At 37.7% G+C, this 20,854-nt stretch overlaps 1 protein-coding gene across 3 annotated transcripts; it reads left to right on the forward strand.

The window, feature by feature from the left end:
• Nucleotides 1-12,908: 12,908 nt before the first annotated feature.
• On the forward strand, nucleotides 12,909-20,772 carry LOC100256333 (mitochondrial import inner membrane translocase subunit TIM14-3). 3 transcript variants are annotated; one of them, XM_010665643.3, is made up of 5 exons: nucleotides 12,996-13,374; nucleotides 13,678-13,723; nucleotides 15,044-15,097; nucleotides 19,781-19,959; nucleotides 20,428-20,772. In XM_010665643.3, exons 2-5 carry the CDS (start codon nucleotides 13,721-13,723, stop codon nucleotides 20,582-20,584), a joined length of 393 nt encoding a protein of 130 aa, XP_010663945.1. In that variant the 5' UTR covers nucleotides 12,996-13,374; nucleotides 13,678-13,720; the 3' UTR covers nucleotides 20,585-20,772. The 3 variants fall into 3 exon arrangements, with proteins under 3 accessions (XP_002269777.1, XP_010663945.1, XP_010663946.1); XM_010665644.3 differs by lacking the exon at nucleotides 15,044-15,097 and adding an exon at nucleotides 19,373-19,482 and having other exon boundaries at nucleotides 12,997-13,374; XM_002269741.5 differs by lacking the exon at nucleotides 15,044-15,097 and having other exon boundaries at nucleotides 12,909-13,374.
• Nucleotides 20,773-20,854: the final 82 nt, after the last annotated feature.

Raw genomic sequence — 20,854 nt, forward strand, 5'->3', positions numbered from 1 at the left:
ATCAGGTTGAGTGGCTTTGATTTTTTTTTTTTTTAACTAGTTTCAGTTTAGATTTGTTTTATCAAAGTGTGGAAGCATGAATTTCATTTATGTTTAACTTTGATCCATTACATAAAGGTTGAACTTTGTTTAATTTTAGTTTTGATTTATCATATTAAATTAAGAAAATTCAATTTTGTAGAGGGAATGACCTTCATGCTGTGAAGCCATTCGCGTCCCATGATGGCGTTAAAAGGGGATAAGTCCTCTACCACCGAGAATCGCACATTTAGGGTGATCGGGCCAGCTTGGACGAGTAATACAACGTCGCCTAGAGAAGTCGTTGTGGCTCAATTGAATCTAGATACTATCCGCCCTGGGTTTTCTAGGGCAAAGGATGGGAAACCCATTTGCCTGTAGGCTGATATTTGTAAGAGGTTAGCTGAGCTACTCGGATCAATTAAAACTCTTCTCACATTGAACCCGCTTATTCCCAAGGTTAAGATCAGGGTGTCTTTGTGTGGTTGCAATACCCAGTTAGCATTTATCATAAAGAAGGTAATTGTGTCGTCAACAGGGCGCATACTTCCATCTGGCAAGTTGTGTTGAATGGAGTTGATTCGTTCCCTTACGAAGGCCACGCGGAGCAACCTTTGCCTTTTCTGCTTGGAGTTGTATTTTTCGTCAGCGGGGCCTTTGTGAATGTAGTTAATAACAACTTTGGGAGTTGTTGAAGTTATGGGGGTTTGGACGACCAAATCTTGGGTCGTCTCTCTTTGCCCACCAACTGTGCGAACATTTTGTTTCAGATGCCCAACCCTGATTAGTCTTTCCACTAAATAGTGGAGACTTCTGCACTACTTCATGCTATATCCATGATATTCGTGATAGGCACACCTTCGGCTTCGATCCCGTTTAGCCGGATCTATCTTGATCGGCTCTGGTCACCTGAAATCAAACAGATCGCGAATCATTGGGAGAAGTTTTTCATAAGATACTGAGGGGTCAGGCTAGCTTGATTTAGTTGTTGTTGGTCGTCTTGCCCCTTATTAGCTTGCCTCAATTGGTTTAAGGACTTCGAGCTTCTTGCATGGTTGTTTCTGGTCGGACGATTGGTGACCAGGACCTCTTGAGTAGCCGCGCGAATGTCGTCTTCGAGCATAGAGTACTTGTTTGCTCGCTTGAATAGGTCATCCATCGTTGTTGGCAGCTTTTTTGCGAGAAACTTAAAGAACGGCGTTCCCGAACTGATGCTTTTCTTGAAGATCTATAAGATGGTGTCCCTGCTGCAGGACTCCACTTGGAGCACTGCTTGTCCGAACCACTTCATGAAATCCTTGAAGGATTTGTTTTCTTGTATTTTGATGTTTTGCAAGGTGCTTATATTCTATTTGTGACGAGCTGAACATAGGTAGTGTCTCATAAAGGTCTTAGATAGATCCTGAAAATTGTTCACAAAATTCTTCGGGAGGCGATGGAACCACAAGAGAGCCTGACGATGTAGGCTAGCTGGAAAGACTTTGCACAGTAGTGCATCATTCCCTGCGTCAAGGGTCATGAATTGCCTGTAGTGCATGATATGATCGAATGGATCACTTGTTCCATCGTACGTTGTGAATTTTGGTACTATGAACCCCATTGAGGGCCCATAGTTGATGATGTGAAGGTCGAACAACGTGGAGAACATGACATCCAATCATCGGCTGATAGAGCCAGGTGGAGCCTGATTCGTTGAGGTCCCGACTTGTCGCTATTTTGGAGGATGGGAAGGCCATTCTAACATGATTGTTGTGGCTAAGGGACCTAAACGGGCCTTTAGAGTTTTTGCTACGCAAGGATTTTCCCCATGCCAGGTGACTGAGGTCCCAATTGGGCTCGCATTGCGTCGTACAAACGTGATCTTCTATTGCGCCTCCTCCTTGTTGACACCTGGGTGGAGTCGGAGCTTTCGTCCAACTACACCTGGCGGGTTGGTGAAAGCTCTTCCTCATATTGTAGCGTGCAACTGCCCAAGGGGAACTATGCGTTCCCAGGGAAGGATGCCTTGTCAGTAGGTCTTGAGGCTACCTGCTAGCTTCGGGGTTGCTAACTTTGAGAAGGGCCTACCGATGACATTTGGGCACGCAACTCTTGATTTTCCTCCTTGAGTCGCCTTGTTTGGCGGATCAAAGATTACATGTATCTGTCATTTTCGCGTCGACGTCTCTCCATGCTTTCACACCAGTCAAAGTAGCCTTCGCTACCCATAACTGATGATTGTTTTCTAGAGAGTGTTGACATCCTCAATCATTCCCACAGACGACACCAATGTTGGTTTTGAGCCAACTGGAGTCGGATTCGTCCAACTTAGTGGAGGTTGGACAGTCTTCCTCCATTCGCTGTGCCTCTCAGAGTATCTGCCCCGTAGTAGTGAGACTGGGTGAACTCCTTTCCTGCACAAAAGGATGTTCGGACATGTGGTGCGAGTACGCCCCTCTGAAGCTTAAGTCAAGTGGAGATAACTAAAGGTATATTCGTGGGAGAGAGTGAGTAGACGTATCTATGCGTACCTTGTTCGTGCTTTTGAAGGGTTTTTATAGTGCTGAAGAGAATGCCACTATAGTGCTGACTAAGCATTTTGACTTTCTCTACAATGATAAGTGTTTTGCAGGCAGCGAGGCAACCATCACAGTTAATGGCGGCTAGCAGGTGCCATCAACAAACGTGTCATGATGTTTGACTGTGCAGCCGCCTGTCCCTTCAACCTGTTGATGGTCTAGGGTTTTGTGTAGCAGTTAATTGACATGGAATTGAGGGTTAGAAGAGGTTCTATAAGTCATTTCCATGTCAGACGTCAATGATTACACATGCCAGTGGGTCTTATAGGCTTGGCTGAACGATCTAGCCTGTTTGGGGAGTCCAGTCTCCCCTTGCCGTCTGGCCCTGTAGGAAAATGACTTCTTTATGCCTAGTTCCAGATGGAACTGGTCGTGGTCCGGATGGAATGATCCGAATGGTCACAAGTCCCCGCTAACCGACCAAGGTACCCAGATTGGAAAGGGACACGTGGAGGAGAGTCCCCCACAATTTGGCAAGAAGAAACCTCAGGAATTAGAGTATGTCAAGATAAGTAGGATAAGAGCAATATCCAAATTCCACCCTCCACTTCAATTGTGGCTCCATTTTCATTGGATGATCAAGAAGAAAATGATTTTGTATCCCAACCTTCTATTCTGAACCAATAGTTCTCCAGTTGAAAGCACCTATTAAAGTATTTGACGATTTTCATTGATAATTTGGCGATTTGATGTGTCTGTTCAATGATATGGATTTCCATCCAGCTTTAGGCCAAGTGCTCTACAGATTCAAGGTGGAAAATGCACTAGGAGTGACTGAGATCCTTTTCTCATCTCTGATTTTCTAATTCCAGAGTGTATCAATGGACAATCAAACTTCCTCATCAGCAACCTTGTTGAAGAGCAATCTTCTAGTTATTGAAAATAGAATGCATAATGACATGCTAAAAGAACCTTGTAAGGAGGAGATCATTGAAAGAATTGTGGGGTTCTTTTAGGCATCAGATAATGGATCATTGCCAGTGTGAGTTCTTCTAGAAGTTGTAGTTGGAAGTGGAGATGAGCTTGATGGAGTTGAGCACAGTGAAGTTGATGTTAATCACTCACTGAGTCTACATTCTGGTGGTGGTTATGGTGGATTCCAGAACAAGGCCTTTCATTATAATGAACCAGTCTTTTGAGAAAGTTACATGATTTGTGTCTCCCATCCTCAATCGTCATGGGTTTTGATGCAGACATGGAAGATTATGGATTTGAGTACTCAGAAGAGGAGCTTGAGGAGCAAGATGTCGATATTGGGAATCAATGTTTCAATTATAAAGGTTATGTTGAGATTGATCCAGAAGGTGCATTTGTTGGCTTTGCTGAAGTAGTTCACATGGAATCAGAGAAGGCAGAGTAGGGGTTTAAAGCTCCAAAACAAACAATCAAGCTTTATTATGGGTTAGGGAAGCTGAACATCTTGATGCAATATTAAAGAAGGTCAATATGGCAGACATAATTGAGAGCATGAAAGTAGGCATTGTACCACCATTATGTAGAGGTGCTATCACTCGTCATTTTTACCATGTTGGATATACACGTTATCTAGAAAGTGACTGGTTCTGGAAAATTGTTCTTCTAGTACTAAAATAAGTATTCAAAATGACCTCATAAGAGGTATGTTGGCAGTCCCAATCCAATGGCAGCAAAGCGCCCAAACCTTAGAATCAAGCTTACTTGAAAATGTACTATGCTAATACTACTATACTCCAAGCTACCTGTTTTGAGTGTTATTTTTCTCTTTACTTTGAAAACTAAAATCTTAGGCATAATACCTCCAATTGAGGTCTTGAATGGATCCCATGCTTAAGCCCTAACATCCAAAAAATATGGGCTCTAAGACCCTTCCTGGTCCACTTTTAGAGAATTGTGATTAGTCTTGCTAGCCAAGATGTATTAAGTCTATACAAAAAGATGAATCACCTCAACAAAGAGGTCTCACTCATAGTTTGACCTTTCCCCTTGCCTAAGGAAGAGGATCAAAAGCTTACAATAATGCAACATAAAATCTTGTAACAATGCAACATAAAAGCCTACAATAATGCAACATGAAAGCTTGCAGCAATACAATAACTTGCAATCACTTTCCTAACCTCATTAAACATGCATAAATTACCATATCAGATCTTGATAAAACAAAAAAGCAAATTCAAATTTCAAAGTGTCATCCAAACCTGGGTTGCATAACCAATCATAAGTAAGATCCCATCATGATAGGCTCAACTAAAAACAAAGTAGACACCACCATCATTGTGAAGACTTCCACAAAGGAGTCATAGCAAGCGTAAAACAACTCATGACCTTTGCCCTCAGTATCAGAAGGCTCAACATTGTTTATATCAAAACACGTCAACCTCACACCAGGAAGTGATGTAAGAAAATATGCATCACCATTTGATTCACTTAATTTCCAACATGCGAAGCTTCCAAATCACTCTTGGAACTCACCTTGACCATATCATCAAACATGGTAAGCTAACCATTGACAATTCCTAATAATAGCAAATAAGAAAAAAGACAATTAAGTTTGATCAAACAAACATCACATCTTTGGCAAGCCTGCAGACATCTTGCAATCCTTCAAAAGCTTGACCTCCTCACATAAAAAAAAACTCAAAAAGGTTGCATCATCACCATCTAAGCCCTTGATAGCTATGTGATGCAAGCAATTTCAACAACATTCAAAACCACCTCGACACCAACTTAACTTTTTTTGTCCCTTCCATCATATCAACATTAAGAACCTAAGTGAAGAAGAAAACAACCGAATACAACTTAAGAAGTTAAGTGAGGCCAGCAAACAAAGTAACTCTAGAGATCAAATCTAGATAAGCCATCATCCTTAACCTATATTAAATCCCTCGGGAACTATCTAATAAAACTCATGACATGACAACAAGAACCAAACTCAAAGCAAAGGCCTTCATGCCTACTCTCAATCAAGCTAAAACAAACCTCTCACTGAAGTAACTCTAAACTAGACTCAGACAAGCTCAACATCACTAGAAACTTACTTGACCAAGGATAATTCATAAAAAAACAAGTAAACTTAGTCTTTCAAGTCTACCCCTTCAAAGGGAGGAGTAACATAATAAGCAACTGCTCGAATAACCATCATTTCTTGGTGCTATTCTCCTAAGAAATAGCCTCCACTCTTCAAAGTCCATATTAAGTGGAGACTAGGGGCATTGATACTGCCAAAAATAAACATCCCTAAAATGTATTTCATTTAAAATACATCCAGTTATAATCAAACACCTAAAACACGTTTACTTAAAAAAAAAAGTACCTATGATTAAGGTCCTCTACAAGAGATAACCTTTAATCAACACCAACCCACTTTCCTACCTGCCATTAAAAGCAAATATGCTACCACTTTTTTGGTAGCTAGTGGTAAAAAAGGTTGGTCGGATACTAAAAAAGGTAGTCAACTATATGGAAGAAAGAGGGAAGAAACCCTCTAGAAGTTTCATGCAGAAGGAGCATATAAGTAGCTCTTCCCTAATCAAAGAGAGGTCAACTCCCCCTTGGGAAAACTCTCTCAAATCCCTGAAACTCATTTCTGTATCAAGAAATCTCCCTTGAATCAAGAAATGGTAGAACCAAAATTGTGAATTATTTATGAAGATTTTCAAGCATTTTCAATTTGTATATTTATTACAAAGCCAATTTTTCAATGGTTAATAGAATTGAGAAGGTTCAAAGTGAACCCTTTTGGTCAAATTACATTTATTACTATTGTTTATAGATGGTTACAAAATGGTTATGCAAGAATGTCTCAATTAATTTGGTAAAGCTTTTTACTCTTTCAATCTATGTATTTATTTGAAAATGTTGTGCAAGACTCATGATTTTTACAAAAGTTCTTTGTTTGCAATAATGTCACTTTGCCTAAAATTATAGCTTACAAATTAAATTGGGTTTCCTTGCATGTCAATTGGTTTTAGTAAAAAATATTCTATTTCTATATTCATGGGTAAATTAAGTTATTACAAGATTTTTTTTTTTTAAGAGAACACAATGATTACAATAGAACTCACACCATGGTGGAATGGTTAATATGATTGGTACATTGTTACTTGGAAGGGCATAAAGCAACCGATTCTTCTTACAAGTTCTTCTACCTTAAGAATATGCATGAAGATAATTTATTGACTCTCAAATCTTAATTTATTTTTTGAAATATAAAACCATTTAAAATATATATATATAGTGTGCCTAGGAGCGCGAGCCCTGCCAGTTGAGCCGTTGTTAGCCGTGGATAGGCGTTTGTTAGGCTGTAAGAGGGTTGGGGTGACGTCTCATAAGGTTTGTCAATCTGCTATTAGGCTCTAGTTCAAAAACCCTAAAATGAGTTCAATTTTCAGAACCATGTCTAGGAGATCCAGTGATTCTCAAGATACTGTTGTAAACAGTGAAGAGATCAATTATCCTAAGATCCAAAATGATTTAGATGATTGGAAGTTATCCAAGGTGTCTAATCAAGAAATTTATAAGAAAGGAACCTTTAAGTTCTTCACAGATTATACCATTAAGACCTCTGAAATGTCAGTCAGCTTAGAACAAGATGACCAAGTCATAAGACTTCTAGATAACAGATCCATTGATAAGCATAAGAAAGATGGCTATAATTTCATACACTTTGGTATGATTCAAGTAGCAGCTAAGCCTTTGACAAGATTAGGTTTAAACACTTCTATTGTCATGTGTTTAAGAGATAATAGGCATCTCGAATATCGAGATTCTATTATAGGCGCAGTCCAAGCTCGACTGAATGATGACCCAGTTTATTTCCAGTGCTATCCTAACTTCACAGTTAGAATAAGGGATGCAGACATCTTAGATTCCGTTGTCCTGCATATTAAGACCCATGGCTTTAAGATCAAACCAGGAACCAGTCCTGTTTCAATCATAACCAGGTTTGCCTATAAGAGCATGAACACAAGCGTTGGATCTGGGGCTCTTTGCACCAGTCCTAAAGGTGAGACCACTTACTTTCATTCAGATATGCTAGATAAGTTAGATTTCATCATCCCCAAGAAGATCTTGTGGAAAGATGTTAAGTTTCTTGAAAATTGGCATTTTGCTAATGCTGTTCCAGCCATTGCACAACGTTCTGAAAGTATTGAACAAATTGTTCAATATCCTGATGGAGGAGGAGAACTAGTTTTCTCCAACTCTTTCAGACATTCCAACAGCCCTAGAGTTTCTGTTTATGAACCCTCTAGAGCTTCAAGCTCTTCCATCCTAGTTAGAACCACTAGGGAAGAAGAAGGATCCAGCTCAGGAAATCCTAAGAATATTAAGCTAATAGGTGTTAGAAGTCACACCAACGTGGCTAGACCATTTTACTCTGAGGAAAATGAGTCTACGCATGAATCCCAACAGGATGAGTCTCCTGTTATGTCTCCTACCTATTCCCAGATGATTAACATAATAAGCCTAAGTGATGAGGACTTTGATATCAACAAGGATCTCTTAAGAAAGGACTTCTATTCTGAAGTCAATAAGCAAAGAAATGATTGGTTCTTTAGCACTGTCCCTAAGGTCATTAGAACCATTTACCAAAAAGAATTCTATCCCTACTTAAGACAGGAAAAGAAAAATATTAAGTTTTGGATTTGGTTTGAACTCTTCAAACAAGAGGAATATCCAGATTATCCTTATAAGCGTAAGAGCACTGATAAAATTAAGTCCTTTGAATTTTCTAAGGAATTCCAGGAAAATCCCCAAATCAACCAGGTTTTTGTTAATAGGATTAATCAGAGGATTAAGGATAATCTTGTTGCCACTTTGACTGTTCAGCCTGATAAGAGAATCAATATGGTTAAAGGTGATATTAGTTCAGAAGAAGAAGCTGATGAACTAATTAAAATGTTTGAGGAACCCCATAATCAAATTATTTCAAAAGATATTAACAATTTAGAAACCTTTAAGACTAGGAATTACTATCCTAGACCTACATTTCGTGATATGCAGTTTGAGGAAAGAAATCAGTATACTCAAACCTCATACACCAGTGGTACTATCTATGAATGGAACATAGACGGTATGACCGAGTATAACATACTCACTAAGCTTCAAGAAATGACCATGGTAAGTACAACTTATAAATTAAACAATAGACTGCCAGATCATGCTGTAGCTCAGACCATTGTTGCTTGGTTTACAGGTCAGCTTAAGGGTTGGTGGGATAATTATCTCACTTTTGATGATAGGAATAGTATCCTTAAAGCCTATAGGATTAATGAGAATAATGAAGTTGTTAAGGACGAAGATGGCCAAGATATTGAGGATGCAGTGGCTACTTTAATCTACTCAATATCCAAGCACTTCATTGGAGATCCTGCAAAAATTAAGGATAAAACTGCAGATCTCTTAACCAACCTTAAGTGTCCCAAGCTTCATGATTTTAGGTGGTATAAGGAAGTCTTCCTAACCAAAGTCATGCTAAGGTCAAATTGTAACCAGTCTTTTTGGAAAGAAAAATTCATCTCAGGATTACCCAAGCTTTTCTCTGAGAGAATTACGATCAAGATAAGGGAACAATATAATGGTCAAATCCCTTATGATAAGCTAACCTATGGTGAGATTATAAGCATTGTCACAGCTGAAGGGATTAAGTTGTGCAATGACTTCAAGCTTAAGCAACAAATGAAGAATGAACAAAAAATCTACAAGAATGAATTTGGATCATTCTGTAGCCAGTTTGGTTTCAGCCAAAAAGAAACTATGCCTCCCTCTAAGCAAAAACCAAGCAGGAAGCCTAGCAAAGATAAGTTTTACCACAGTAAGAGAGGTACCTATGACAACTATAGGATGAATGATACTAAGCAGTCAAGGCACGTCCAAAGAAGGGTCAACAAAGATACCCAGAAAAAGGTAGAAACTCCTTTAGATGTCAAGCCAATTATCTGTTTTAAATGTGGCAAAGTTGGCCATTATAAAAAAGATTGTAGAGTTAAGCAAAAGATTAATAATTTAAGTGTCTTAGATGACCTAAAAAATATGCTTTGTAAGGTCATGTTAAACTCCATAGATTCTGAATCAAGGACTGATTCAGATAATGAAGATGACATTAATCAACTAGACAGTAGTGGTGAAGTTTCTAGCCAATCTTCTAGTGACCAAGCAGAATGTATTAAAGGAAATTGTAATTGTCGTCCTAAAACTATAAATGTCATAAGCCAAGATCAGGAATTTATCCTAGATACTTTAAGAAAAGTTGAAGATGAAAAGACTAAGCAAAATCTTTATGAAGTTTTTAAGAAATCTGTTGTTAAGGTGGAAGCCAAGAAGACTGTTAATGCTTATAAAAAGGAACTTCATGAAGAAGTTAAGCAGCATAAAAAGGAGATTAAAGAGTTAAGACAATTCATAAGTTTAGGTCTCTCTGATCTCCAAGATCAAATCAATAGAATTGTCAACCAAGGAAACCTTATGGATATTCTAGAATCTTCTCATGTTAATGATAATGAGACAGATACTTTTTTGAATACTATGAGTAGGGTTATCTTCCAAAGGTGGGAAGTCTCCCTTACTATAGTAATCAAAGATAAATTTGTCTTTGATATTATTACTTTGATTGATTCAGGAGCAGCTGAAAATTGCCTTCAAGAAGGTCTTGTACCTATTCCTTTATGCGAAGAGATTAGTCAGTCTCTATTTGGAGCCAATGGCAAAAGACTTGCCATTAAGTATAAATTAACAGATGTTCATATCCGTAACCATGACATCTGTATTAAGCAAACCTTTATCCTTGTTAAGGATCTTAATGAAAAAGCCCTTCTAGGAATACCCTTCTTAAGCTCTATTTATCCCTTGTGGGTAGATAACCAAGGTATAAGAACAAAGCTTTTTGATAAGGAAATTCTTTTTGAATTTGCTAATCCTGTTGAAAACATCACTCGTTGTGATCAAGAAATTAATCTTGTTAGAATAGATGATCCACCTAAGATATTAGGTACCCAATTCATTCATAATCTCATTATAAATGATATTTTAAGCATTCCTTTATGCATTTCAAAATTTCAAACTGATATTTTGAACCAATGAATTTTAAAAGTTGTTTTCACATCTGATAAAACAATTAAGTATATAGCTTTTAAGTATAATTTAATTGATTGGATTATTTTAAACCCTAATTTTCAAATCAAGTTTATTAAAGGAGAAAGTTCCATTCCTAATCACTCAACTCATGAAATTTGCAGGGTTCACGAGACCATGGCCCCTAAAAAGAATACCCAAGCTCCTAGCCAGAAAACCCAACCCAGTCAAGCTCCTTCTCCCCATAAAATGCTATGGAGCCAACAAGTTGAAGAAGAAGAAGCAAGGCTTCATTCTTCTAAACCTATGCCTAACAAGATGATGACCTTGTACTATGATCATTCCGATCCAGCTAATCCAGTTAAGGCCACTCAGTATCCAGCCATTTCAGGGTCTCAGACCTTCAAGCAAGTCATTAAGGCTAATCCCTCTCAAAAGGAATTAGCATCAAGCTCCTCTTTTTCAAACAAGCAAATTGTGGTGGCTGCCAACCCCACACCTCTTTCAACAAAATCAAGATATTGGCAAAATGATTTAAATCAACCTCTTTTGGTTATAGAAAGAGAATTTTCTCTGAAAACCCCAGAGAAATTGCTGCAAAAGCTTTTCAAGAAAATTTTCATTATCCCTCTGGTGATATTTTAAGAACAAGAGAGTTTTATGAAGCAGTCTTTACAGAAACTGGTTCTGTTAAAATTAAGCATAATGCAGACAAATTCATCAATATGGGTTTGGCATTCTCCACCTGCCATATCTATAAGATTCTTACTGTCAAGCAATGGGGAGGAAATCCTAATCTTTCAAGGGAATTTTCTGAACCATCAAAGCCAAGGTTTTTTAATTATTGGGATTATCAGAGAGCATAGTTTAATGCTTTTCTGATCCATAATAGGGACTTCCATCATTCATGGATGTTCTATTTTCCATCTAAGAATTAGCTTTCCTCTTTCCCATTTTGGTTCTACAGTTGGTGGAATTATTATGGTCCGACTATTAAGATTCTTCCCAAGTCCATCCTGGATGGCTTTGAGCTATTCAGAAGTTCTTTTGATATCCCCAGAGAACTTTCAGCTTTTCCCCTTTTACTATTCTTTTTTAGCAAATTTGGCCTTGCTTGGATAGTCCAATGGGACTATATTATCATTACAGATGAATCAGTAGCCTTTCCATCTCTGGGAAGGACCTTTAAAACAAAATGGTGGGATGCCTTAAAAAACGATGCATCTATTGATACAGTTAAACAGTATTTCCTCCATAACCCCACACAAGTCTCAACCAGTGATGATATGTCTCAGTTTCTCCTTAAAAAGCAACAGTTACAAGTCATGCTCGTAGCAGCTAAGACCCCTCAAGATTTCCAGAAAATCCTTGAAGAAGGAAGCTAAAGTTTCTCCCAAGAAAATTCTTATGCAGAGTCTGATGATTCAACAAGCTACCTTCCAGACAATGGTGATGGCTGTGAAGGAATCCTTCCTCCAATAAGAAGATCTAAGTAATCATCAGCCTTTTGTCTTCCATCAAGAATATTTTACAAGCTTTGCAGTTTCGGTTCCAAAAGCAGCAAGCATGTGTCTACACAGTATAAAGCAGCCTGCCAGAAGTCTTCTCAGCCGAAAGAGGGTTTTTCGGGGGATTTCGGTATAAAAGTGAATCTTACTATTCACTATTCAAGCACGGGTCTACTGTTCATGGTTACTATTCAAGATTCCTTTTTTGCCTATTTAAGGAGGCTCGGTCCTCATTTGTAAGCACACTTGAATTTTCTCTCCCAAGCTGATGCTCTCCCTTCTCTCTTCTTTCTCTCTCATCATGAAAATATTGTAAGAAACATGAAAATAATTATTTCATGCTAGTTTTGAAAAAGTATTTTGGGAGTGAATTTAATTCAAAGATTCTTCAATAATTACAAATAATATTATAATAAATTTCAATTTATATTGATTTTGATTTTTTTTTATGAGAAATTCTATCTTTATCCTAAGTTTTTATATATTTTATAAAATATTTTAGCATATTCCCATGAATATAACATTTTTTACATAATTAATTTTTATGGCTTAGGTATCCTTTAATTATAGAACTAACATACTATTGAATTTTAAATTTTATAAATTTTAAAAAGGGTTTAATATACTTTACTCCTCGACATATTATGTGTTTTGCATATTATTTTTTTAAATTTAAAATTGAATAAATTGTCTTTCAAATTTCTTAAAAACTAGCATTATGCTTTTTTTTTATTGAACGATATTAATTTGATTGAACAGAAATATCATGTGTTGTGCTCGTAACTTAACAAGGGAGGGATGAAGTCTATTAAACCCTTTTTAAGGGATCAGTTATTTATTCAACTCGAACAGCTGGAAAGCTACCCCACCAAATTGACTGGCCGTTGATCGAAAATCAAAGGTCCGGAACGAGGTTGAGTTAGCTTCAAGTTCGGCCAACCGACTGAGTTGACTCAAACGAGCCGGACCACACTAACTCTTTGGATCCGAAATCCAGAATCCCCCAGAAAACCATCGCCGTCGTGTTTCTTTCTTAGGCGGCAAGTTATTATTATTAGAAAACTGCTTGGAGGGAAAGAAAAAAAGACAGAAAGAAAATTTCATCTCTCTGTTTTTGCAAGTCTGTGGGTTTCTATATTTCTTCCATTGTTACTTGCTTTCTCTGCAACCAAACGTAGCATTCTAGTTTCTTTGAAAGAAACAGAATAAGAAGCTGGTGTTTTGATTCTCCACGATCCGAATATGTAAGTTTGGGATTTCGGTTATCTAGTTCTCTCCCTGATTGTGTGGTTTTCCGGAAAGTTGCTTGGAGGAAAGGAAAAGAAAAGAAAAGAAAATTCTATTTTCTCTATTTTGACGTACCTTTTGGATTTATTTTTTTCTGGTGTTTTCCTCTGTTTTCTCAGCAACCAAACGAAGCATTAGGGCTTGTTAAAAGAGAAAAGAAATGAAGAAATTGTTTATTTTGAATCTTGGGGTTGCCATGTTGTAAGTTTCTTCTCGTTTGTGTGGTTTTTGCTGACAATAATTAAATTTTTTTTATGCAGTGGAGATAATTGGTATTGGAATTCAGAGCTCTGCCATTTTGCAATGGTAAGATGACCGCTTCACCTACTCAAGGCATTGCTTTTATTCTTCATATGTTTTGTTTTAGTTTTCATTGTTCAAATCGGGTAGCTTAGACTGAGAAATTATGGATACCATGTTGTAGATGCTTGCATTTGCTGTTGATAATGTTCTCATGTTTTGGTTTGAGCTTCTGTTTGCACCAATAAATTTCAGTTGCAAATAGGGGGAAGTTTTCCTTTCGATAAAAAAAAAATTTATGCCCCTAACTTCAATTAATTATGTAAGAAGAGTCTTTGCTATTACTTATAACTCTAACTTCAATTATATTCTACATATTGCACAGAATAGTTAATTACTTAGCACAAAAGAAAATAGAAAATCAATGGCTAATGAGGTCCTTCCTTTCTTGTGAATACTCGGGTTGCACTGTCTGTCTGTGGGGCAAGTGCAGGGGTGGATGGTAGATGCCTCCCTCATAATGGATGAGTGAAGCAATCTCTTCATCTCTTCAACACTTGCATGCAAGTTGTCAAAAGACTGAGAATCACCCTAGTTGGATAGCTCTATGAGAAATCTCCAGTTTGTGAAGGCATCTCATACAATTGACTGTCTGAATGCATTTCTGAGACTCCTACTGCAAATGGGGCTATGGTGCTGATTTAGAAGTGGGTTCTGTTTGTACATGTGTGAAACCCACCTATAACAATTCATATAATCAGTTGTACATACAAGTGCAAAACATGCACATATAAGTGACATTTCATGCTAACAAACAGTAAACAACTCATGAAACCCTACTATTGCCCATTTTTATTCAGAGTCACTAGAATATGTACCTCTGCCTTACAAGAGGCTTACCTTTACCTTACAAAAGATTTGATGTATCCTTTCTACTCTGATACTACTTCCTTGTCTTGCTTTCTTTATGTAGTTATTTATTGTTGCCCTCAAGTCTCCTACTGTCAGAAGTAAACTTTTATTGAGTTATGGTCATTCTAGCTGAAAATTCTCACATGCTAGGTTGACATAGGGCAAACCACAAAGGTGCTCGACATTGAAGGTATTAGAATGTTGGTATCACTTGGTGCTGTTTCATGGTGGGCTTACTTTCTTTTGGTTGATATAATTAGCATTTCAGTAGAGTTAATGTTGCATTTTTGTTGTATTAATCTGGGAGCTACAAGTAAGGGATCTTAATTTGTAACATGAGACCTACTAAGGAAGGGTGCTATGTTGAGCCTGCTCATATAGGATGTATAAAATTTTAGATACATGATGGAAAAAGTAGCTTGCTGAGAATTCATGAGAGGAATTTGTCAGGACTAATATGATTCCTCAAATCAGGGTGATGTTTCCTCTTGCAACTCCACTAAAGGTTGTAATAGCTCTTCATGGAAGGTGAAACTAGGTAATTTTGAGAACAAAAATTGCTGTTTTAAAATAGCCTTTTAACTATTGCATATTCCCCTGTTGTCTAATTGTGTTATTGCTTGTGTCCAGTGCTTTGCATATTTACTTGATTAAGGGTTTTAACTTTATGGCTATTTTCAAGTGCTGCATAGTTTACACTTAACATTTGGAAAACTAGTTGAGCATGATTCAAGGCTTAGCTTGCTAGCTGGTGGTAAGTGCTGGACAGTCTACTATTAGAAAATTGGTTGGGCTGTGATTGTATCTAACTGGAAAATACTTGATCTTAAAAGTGGTGGGAAGCTGTGCCTCCATGCAAACTCACCAACAAGGAACACCTCCAAGACCTAGTGTTTGCAACTTCTCAACTGAATAGCAACATTCAGGGCATTTCCACACTGTATGATGGGATGGAAATAGTTTGAGTTGGAGAACATTAGTAGCACCTTCTAGAGGCTTGGAGAAGACATTTGTGCTATGGGTTCAAGCCTTGAGGAGATAAATTCAGGTAATTGAATGTGCTCACTGTAGGTGTGGCCAGCAGCTTTGGGTCCATGAGCTTACCAAAAAAGGGCAAAAGGTCCAAGGCATGAACTTAAGGTGGTACACATGATGCAAAGGGGACATTTCAGCACAATATGATGCAGTATCTTTTTTTGCAGTGTTAAATCAAACCTGGGACCAAGTTCTCTAATAATCATTGCAGTACTTTTAGTATGCTAAATTGTGGTACACAAAGTAAGTGAATATCTTGGAAAATTATTGTGCAATTACCACCCGGAAGGATATTATGCAGGAAAATTACAGCCCAATTCTTTCTTGAGGAAGTTCTGTATCAGTGAGAGAATATATGAAACAATTCTGCACTCCTATATTAGCATATGAGATCTATCATGTTTGTGGAGGGCTGGAAGTCATAGGCTGAAGTCAACCTTGCTTGAGCATGATGTTAGAGGATGCTTCAAATGACCCTCCCCATGGGCTTATATAGGAAGAGGGAAGCTTCTGGAGGCTCCTGGAACCATCTACACTAAGCCATTGGTGGGAAGAGTGTGGAAGGTTCTAGAAATGCCTAGAGATGTCCACACATCTCTACACTATGGTGGAAGGCATGGGAGGAGTCCAAGGCTTTCTAGAGACTTCTAGGAATCTCTTGTATATTCTTGTACATAGGGTTGTACATAGAATAGGGTAGGATGTTCTAGAATATTCTTGATTTGTAAGGAACCCTCCAAGGTTCCAGAGAGTTCCCTTGGTGCCTATAAATAGGTGAGGGCCTCATTTGGCCAAGGCACCACCCAAATCACTTCTTAACCAAGCAAGTGAGCATCCAAGCACTTGTAAAAGTTTCCTTGAGTTAGTGAAAGTTTCCATTCTTTCAAGAGTTGCCTACCAAGCTTCTTAAGCTTTTGAGTCGTGAGTATCTTAGCCCGAGCAAGTTAAGCATTGGGGAGCAAGGCTGACTTAGCAAGATCAAGCGTCTTGGCTTGTCTAAGTGCCGCACGAGCTTAGTGAACGACTATGTCCGTGACAATGAGCCTTACACAGGTTGGGGGTGGAATATGAAATTCGATTAGATGGTGGTGTGAAGTCTATTTACCACCCTGTCAATGACAACCATGGGAATGCATGTGGCAAAAGGATAGACAAGGGAAATGTGAGAATTATCATAATCAAAAGATTGAACTTCCATGATTTGTGACAAGCAATTGGTCTCCTTGCTTTACAGCAGGTCACATGCTAGTGTGTAGTTGACTGCCAAGGCAGCCCACAATGCCTTAGCTACACTATTAGATTTGGATTGAATTAGTTGCAGAAGAGGATGAAGATCTGAATTGGATGGGTGCTTTACATATGCTTGGCGGGTGGTGAAAGGTAAGTTGAAGAAACCAAGGATCTTCTGCAGTGCCTAATATATGTGGATTTGCTAATTTTTAAAGGTGACCCCTGCTATGATAGATGCTAGCACCATATAACTATGTAAAGGGTGCTAGGCAGAGTTCCTTGGGCTACAGCTGTGCAAGACTGTAAATTGAAAGCTGTCAATCTTGTGGCCCAACTTATCTACAAGGTAGCTCAAAATTTTCCACTTTAAGGCTGAAGCACAAACAAATTTGATTGTGACAGTTGCAGGATGACTTTGTGGTGAAACTTTACATTGGGTTCTTTGCGAGGTAAGGCCATGCTAATACCCTTCAGATGCACCATCTAACAAAGGCCTGTCCATACTAACATCGTCTCCAACCATCAATAAAATAAAAAACTGTGATGCCAAATCTCTAATGAATCCTATGCTAATTAGAAAAAGATTTTTAGCAAGAACTTTCAATGATTGGTCAGTGCAACTGCAATTACTGTGGTCAATCCCAAGGAAAAATGAATTTTGCTCCTACAAGGAAAAAGGGTTTGAAATGGATGAGATAACTTGTTATGCCACATTAAAGGAGACTAAGATGGAAGAACTACCCTGTTCAGTCCTTGGGTGTTTTGAAAATTTAGTAAGGTTTCCAAAATGTAATGCTAAAGGATATTGTTTCAGGACTCATTTGATTTGGGAGTTAGCTCGATTATTAGTGTTAAGGTGCATTATTAAGATAACAAATTCTCATTATAGTAGTGATTATTCAGCCATTCTATAGAGGTCCCCAGAAAGTGTGAGGACATATATCTTGAGGATGAGCAGGGCAAAATTAAGGGAGTATAATTTTTTTTGATCAGAAACGAAGAGAAAAGTATTAATAGAACAAAAGATACAAGAGAAGGATGAGAGGTACTTCCCACAAAAAGAAAATTTGATCAAAAGAGAAAACACCCAACTTTAGAAAACTATATACAAAGAAAAAACCCCAACTATCTCAAACTTTTGAATCACAAACTTCAGTCCAGTTGAGTTGTAAAACGCTAAGAGGAACTCCTCTAAAAGCTGCAGTACAAGAGGCCCAAAGAGAGGAATAGAAATGAAGTAAATCCCATAACATCTCTTCCATTCTCCCCTGATCCTCAAAAATCCTAATCTTGCCACACCATCCATACTAAAGTTAGGCAAGCGATTTGCCAAAGTGTCTTGCCTCTAATTGAATTTCCCAAACCTTTAAATGCAATAATCATCAAAGACGCTGTGGACTTAGTTTGAAGGTTCATGGAAAATTTCTTCAGGTTCTTGTCACCAAGGTGCATGTGGCTTCGGTTTTTTTTTTTTTATATATTATTTTAAGAATATATTTAAATATTTAATATTTAGAATTTAGTGAGGCACCTTGGAATTTACAGATATTTAGGTTATCTTGTCTTTTTTAATTGATTAGTAGCTAGACATATTTACTCTTTACTAGTTGTTTAGTGAGGGATATTTGAAGTGTTTTGATTTTAGTAGACTCTGATTAAAGCCAAATAACAAAGCAAAATTTTAGAGAAGATGTTTTTAAAGAACAGTTTCTTTTTAATATTCCTTTTTGGAAAAAATAATCAGGCTTTTGAGGCTTGTTGAGTACTAAATATTCAGTCTGAAGTGATGGGTGCAAGTAGTACCACCTTTTCTCTTGTCGTCTTCTATCCTCTCTTCTTTTCTCCTTCATCCTAGGCCTCTTTCTCTCTCTGTGCTTGTAATTTTTAAAATGTAAAATCAATGAAGAGGGGGGTTGCCCTTTTCTCTTAATTACCAGATTCATACCTTGAAGCCACAGTTGTAATTCCCAATATAAAGTTGTGTAATATAAAATGTATGTTCAGATAAACATTATGTTTGGATTCCCAAAGATAAACTTTTAAAAAATGACCCCAAGTAAAAATGTCTTTCATATACTGTTGGCCTTTGGTGCGCACGGGGAAAACTTTGATTTAGCTCTGTATTTGCCACAATAATCCAGTGAGTTATGAGAACTTTGATGAGGTGCTGTCATTTTCCAAGTTTTGCATGGTTGGAAAATACAAGCTTGTGCCTCACATTGGATTGTTATGAGAACTAAGGTGCTAATTTTCTCTATAAGTTTATCTCATCTTTCATCCTATCCTAGAAGCAAGATGTATTAGATACATTTAAAGCAACATTATAATAGTTTTCAAAATATAGATGCCAAGTGGGGTCTGCCTAGCATTGGATTCCTTTGCAGCAAAGGGTTTTTACATTATTAGGCAGAGTTGACAATATACTCATGGGGAGAACCTGTGTGAGGATGGAAATGTAGGGCTTTAAAAGAATTCAGGTTGCATGAGATTTGATTTGGATCTAAGGTGAGAAAAAGACTAATAAGAACTAGGATGCAGGTGTCATGTGTAAGAAAAGACAGCAACTTTTAAAGAGGATGACATGACCATGAAAGAGCTCAAGTACGACAGACGTTTAACTTATGTTGGAAAATCTAAATTGTATAAATGTAAGGCTTCATTGTTGTTTTTGACTTATTGTTGTATTGATTTCAATGTTTCTCCTAACCATTTAAAAAAGCTGTATAACCCATGGCAGACAGTCACAAATCAAAAAAAAAAAAGAAAAAAAGATAAAAGAAAGCATTTCTTAGATGGTTGGCTTGGAGTTGAATTCAATAATCTATGACAGCAGAATGATTTTGCAAATCTTTTAAGTCTTGCATGCAGTCAAGAGGATAATCGGTTTAGGGTGTATTTCAATTTTATTGAAGTCTTATCTTCAATTGTTCATCTTTCCCTGGCCAGGAGTCTCCTTTAGTTCTAGGTGTTACTGTGGCAACTGCTGCCTTGGGAGGTAGATATATGATTAGAGCGTGGCAAGCATTCAAAGCTCGCCCTTCAGTTCCTCATATTCGAAGATTTTATGAGGGTGGTTTTCAGCATTCCATGACGAGGCGTGAGGCAGCATTAATTCTCGGTGTCAGGTATTTGCTCAGTTTACTCCTTAAGTCTTTTCTGGGTTACTTGCATCGGGGTCAGATAATTGTAACAAGTCATTGCACTTTGCATTCCTTGCCTTAGGTTGGGATCAATCTGCCAGTCCAAATTGACCAGTTGGGTGATCCCAACACTTATTTTGGTATACATGCTAAATTGTTTAAATGAAAAGCTCATTTTTCTTGTTTATTCATGCCGTTTACTGTTTTCATTCAGTGGCTTCACACATTAAATCTGTCCGCTCCTAATGGACCTAGTCTCTGACCTCAACCATGTTTATTATAGTGAATTTTTCCTTTGGGGTTGCTTTTATACTTTTTTTGAGTTATGATGCAATGAAATCTTTGTTCTGATTAAAAACCTGCAGTAGAAAGTCATCAACTCTTTGATTATCCTCTTCTTTTTGCACATGTATACTGAGTTGTGGAAAACCCTTTAATTTTATTACTTATCAGAGAACATGCTGTGGTGGAGAAGATCAAGGAGGCTCACAGGAGAGTGATGGTGGCAAACCACCCTGATAGCGGTGGAAGCCATTATCTGGCTTCCAAGATAAATGAAGCCAAGGATGTCTTAATGGGGAGAGCTAAGGGAACTGGTTCTGCATTCTAAGCTATACATCTGATACAACCAAAAGAACTATGGTCTCCAAAACTATTTGTTATACCAAGCGATCTATATTCTTTACAATAAAGCTGATTTGGATATTTTTTATCACTATATGAGTACCGATGAAAGGTATATTATGAGCATTCAATGCCATTACATGATAGGGAGTAATGCCTTGGGTGTTTTGAATTTTTCCTTCCTTTAGTGTTGCTTCAGAGATTTTAAATATACGAGGCATCCTATGAATTCTTTGTTTGTCTGAAGTTTAAATTA

This window comes from Vitis vinifera, chromosome 17 (assembly GCF_030704535.1).
Source record: "Vitis vinifera cultivar Pinot Noir 40024 chromosome 17, ASM3070453v1".
NCBI lineage: Eukaryota > Viridiplantae > Streptophyta > Magnoliopsida > Vitales > Vitaceae > Vitis > Vitis vinifera.

Coding starts and splice junctions, on each gene's coding strand:
- LOC100256333 (XM_010665643.3), top strand. Junction 15,098..19,780: donor GTAATAGCTCTTCATGGAAG/GTGAAACTAGGT, acceptor TTCCCTGGCCAG/GAGTCTCCTTTAGTTCTAGG. Junction 19,960..20,427: donor GCATTAATTCTCGGTGTCAG/GTATTTGCTCAG, acceptor ATTACTTATCAG/AGAACATGCTGTGGTGGAGA.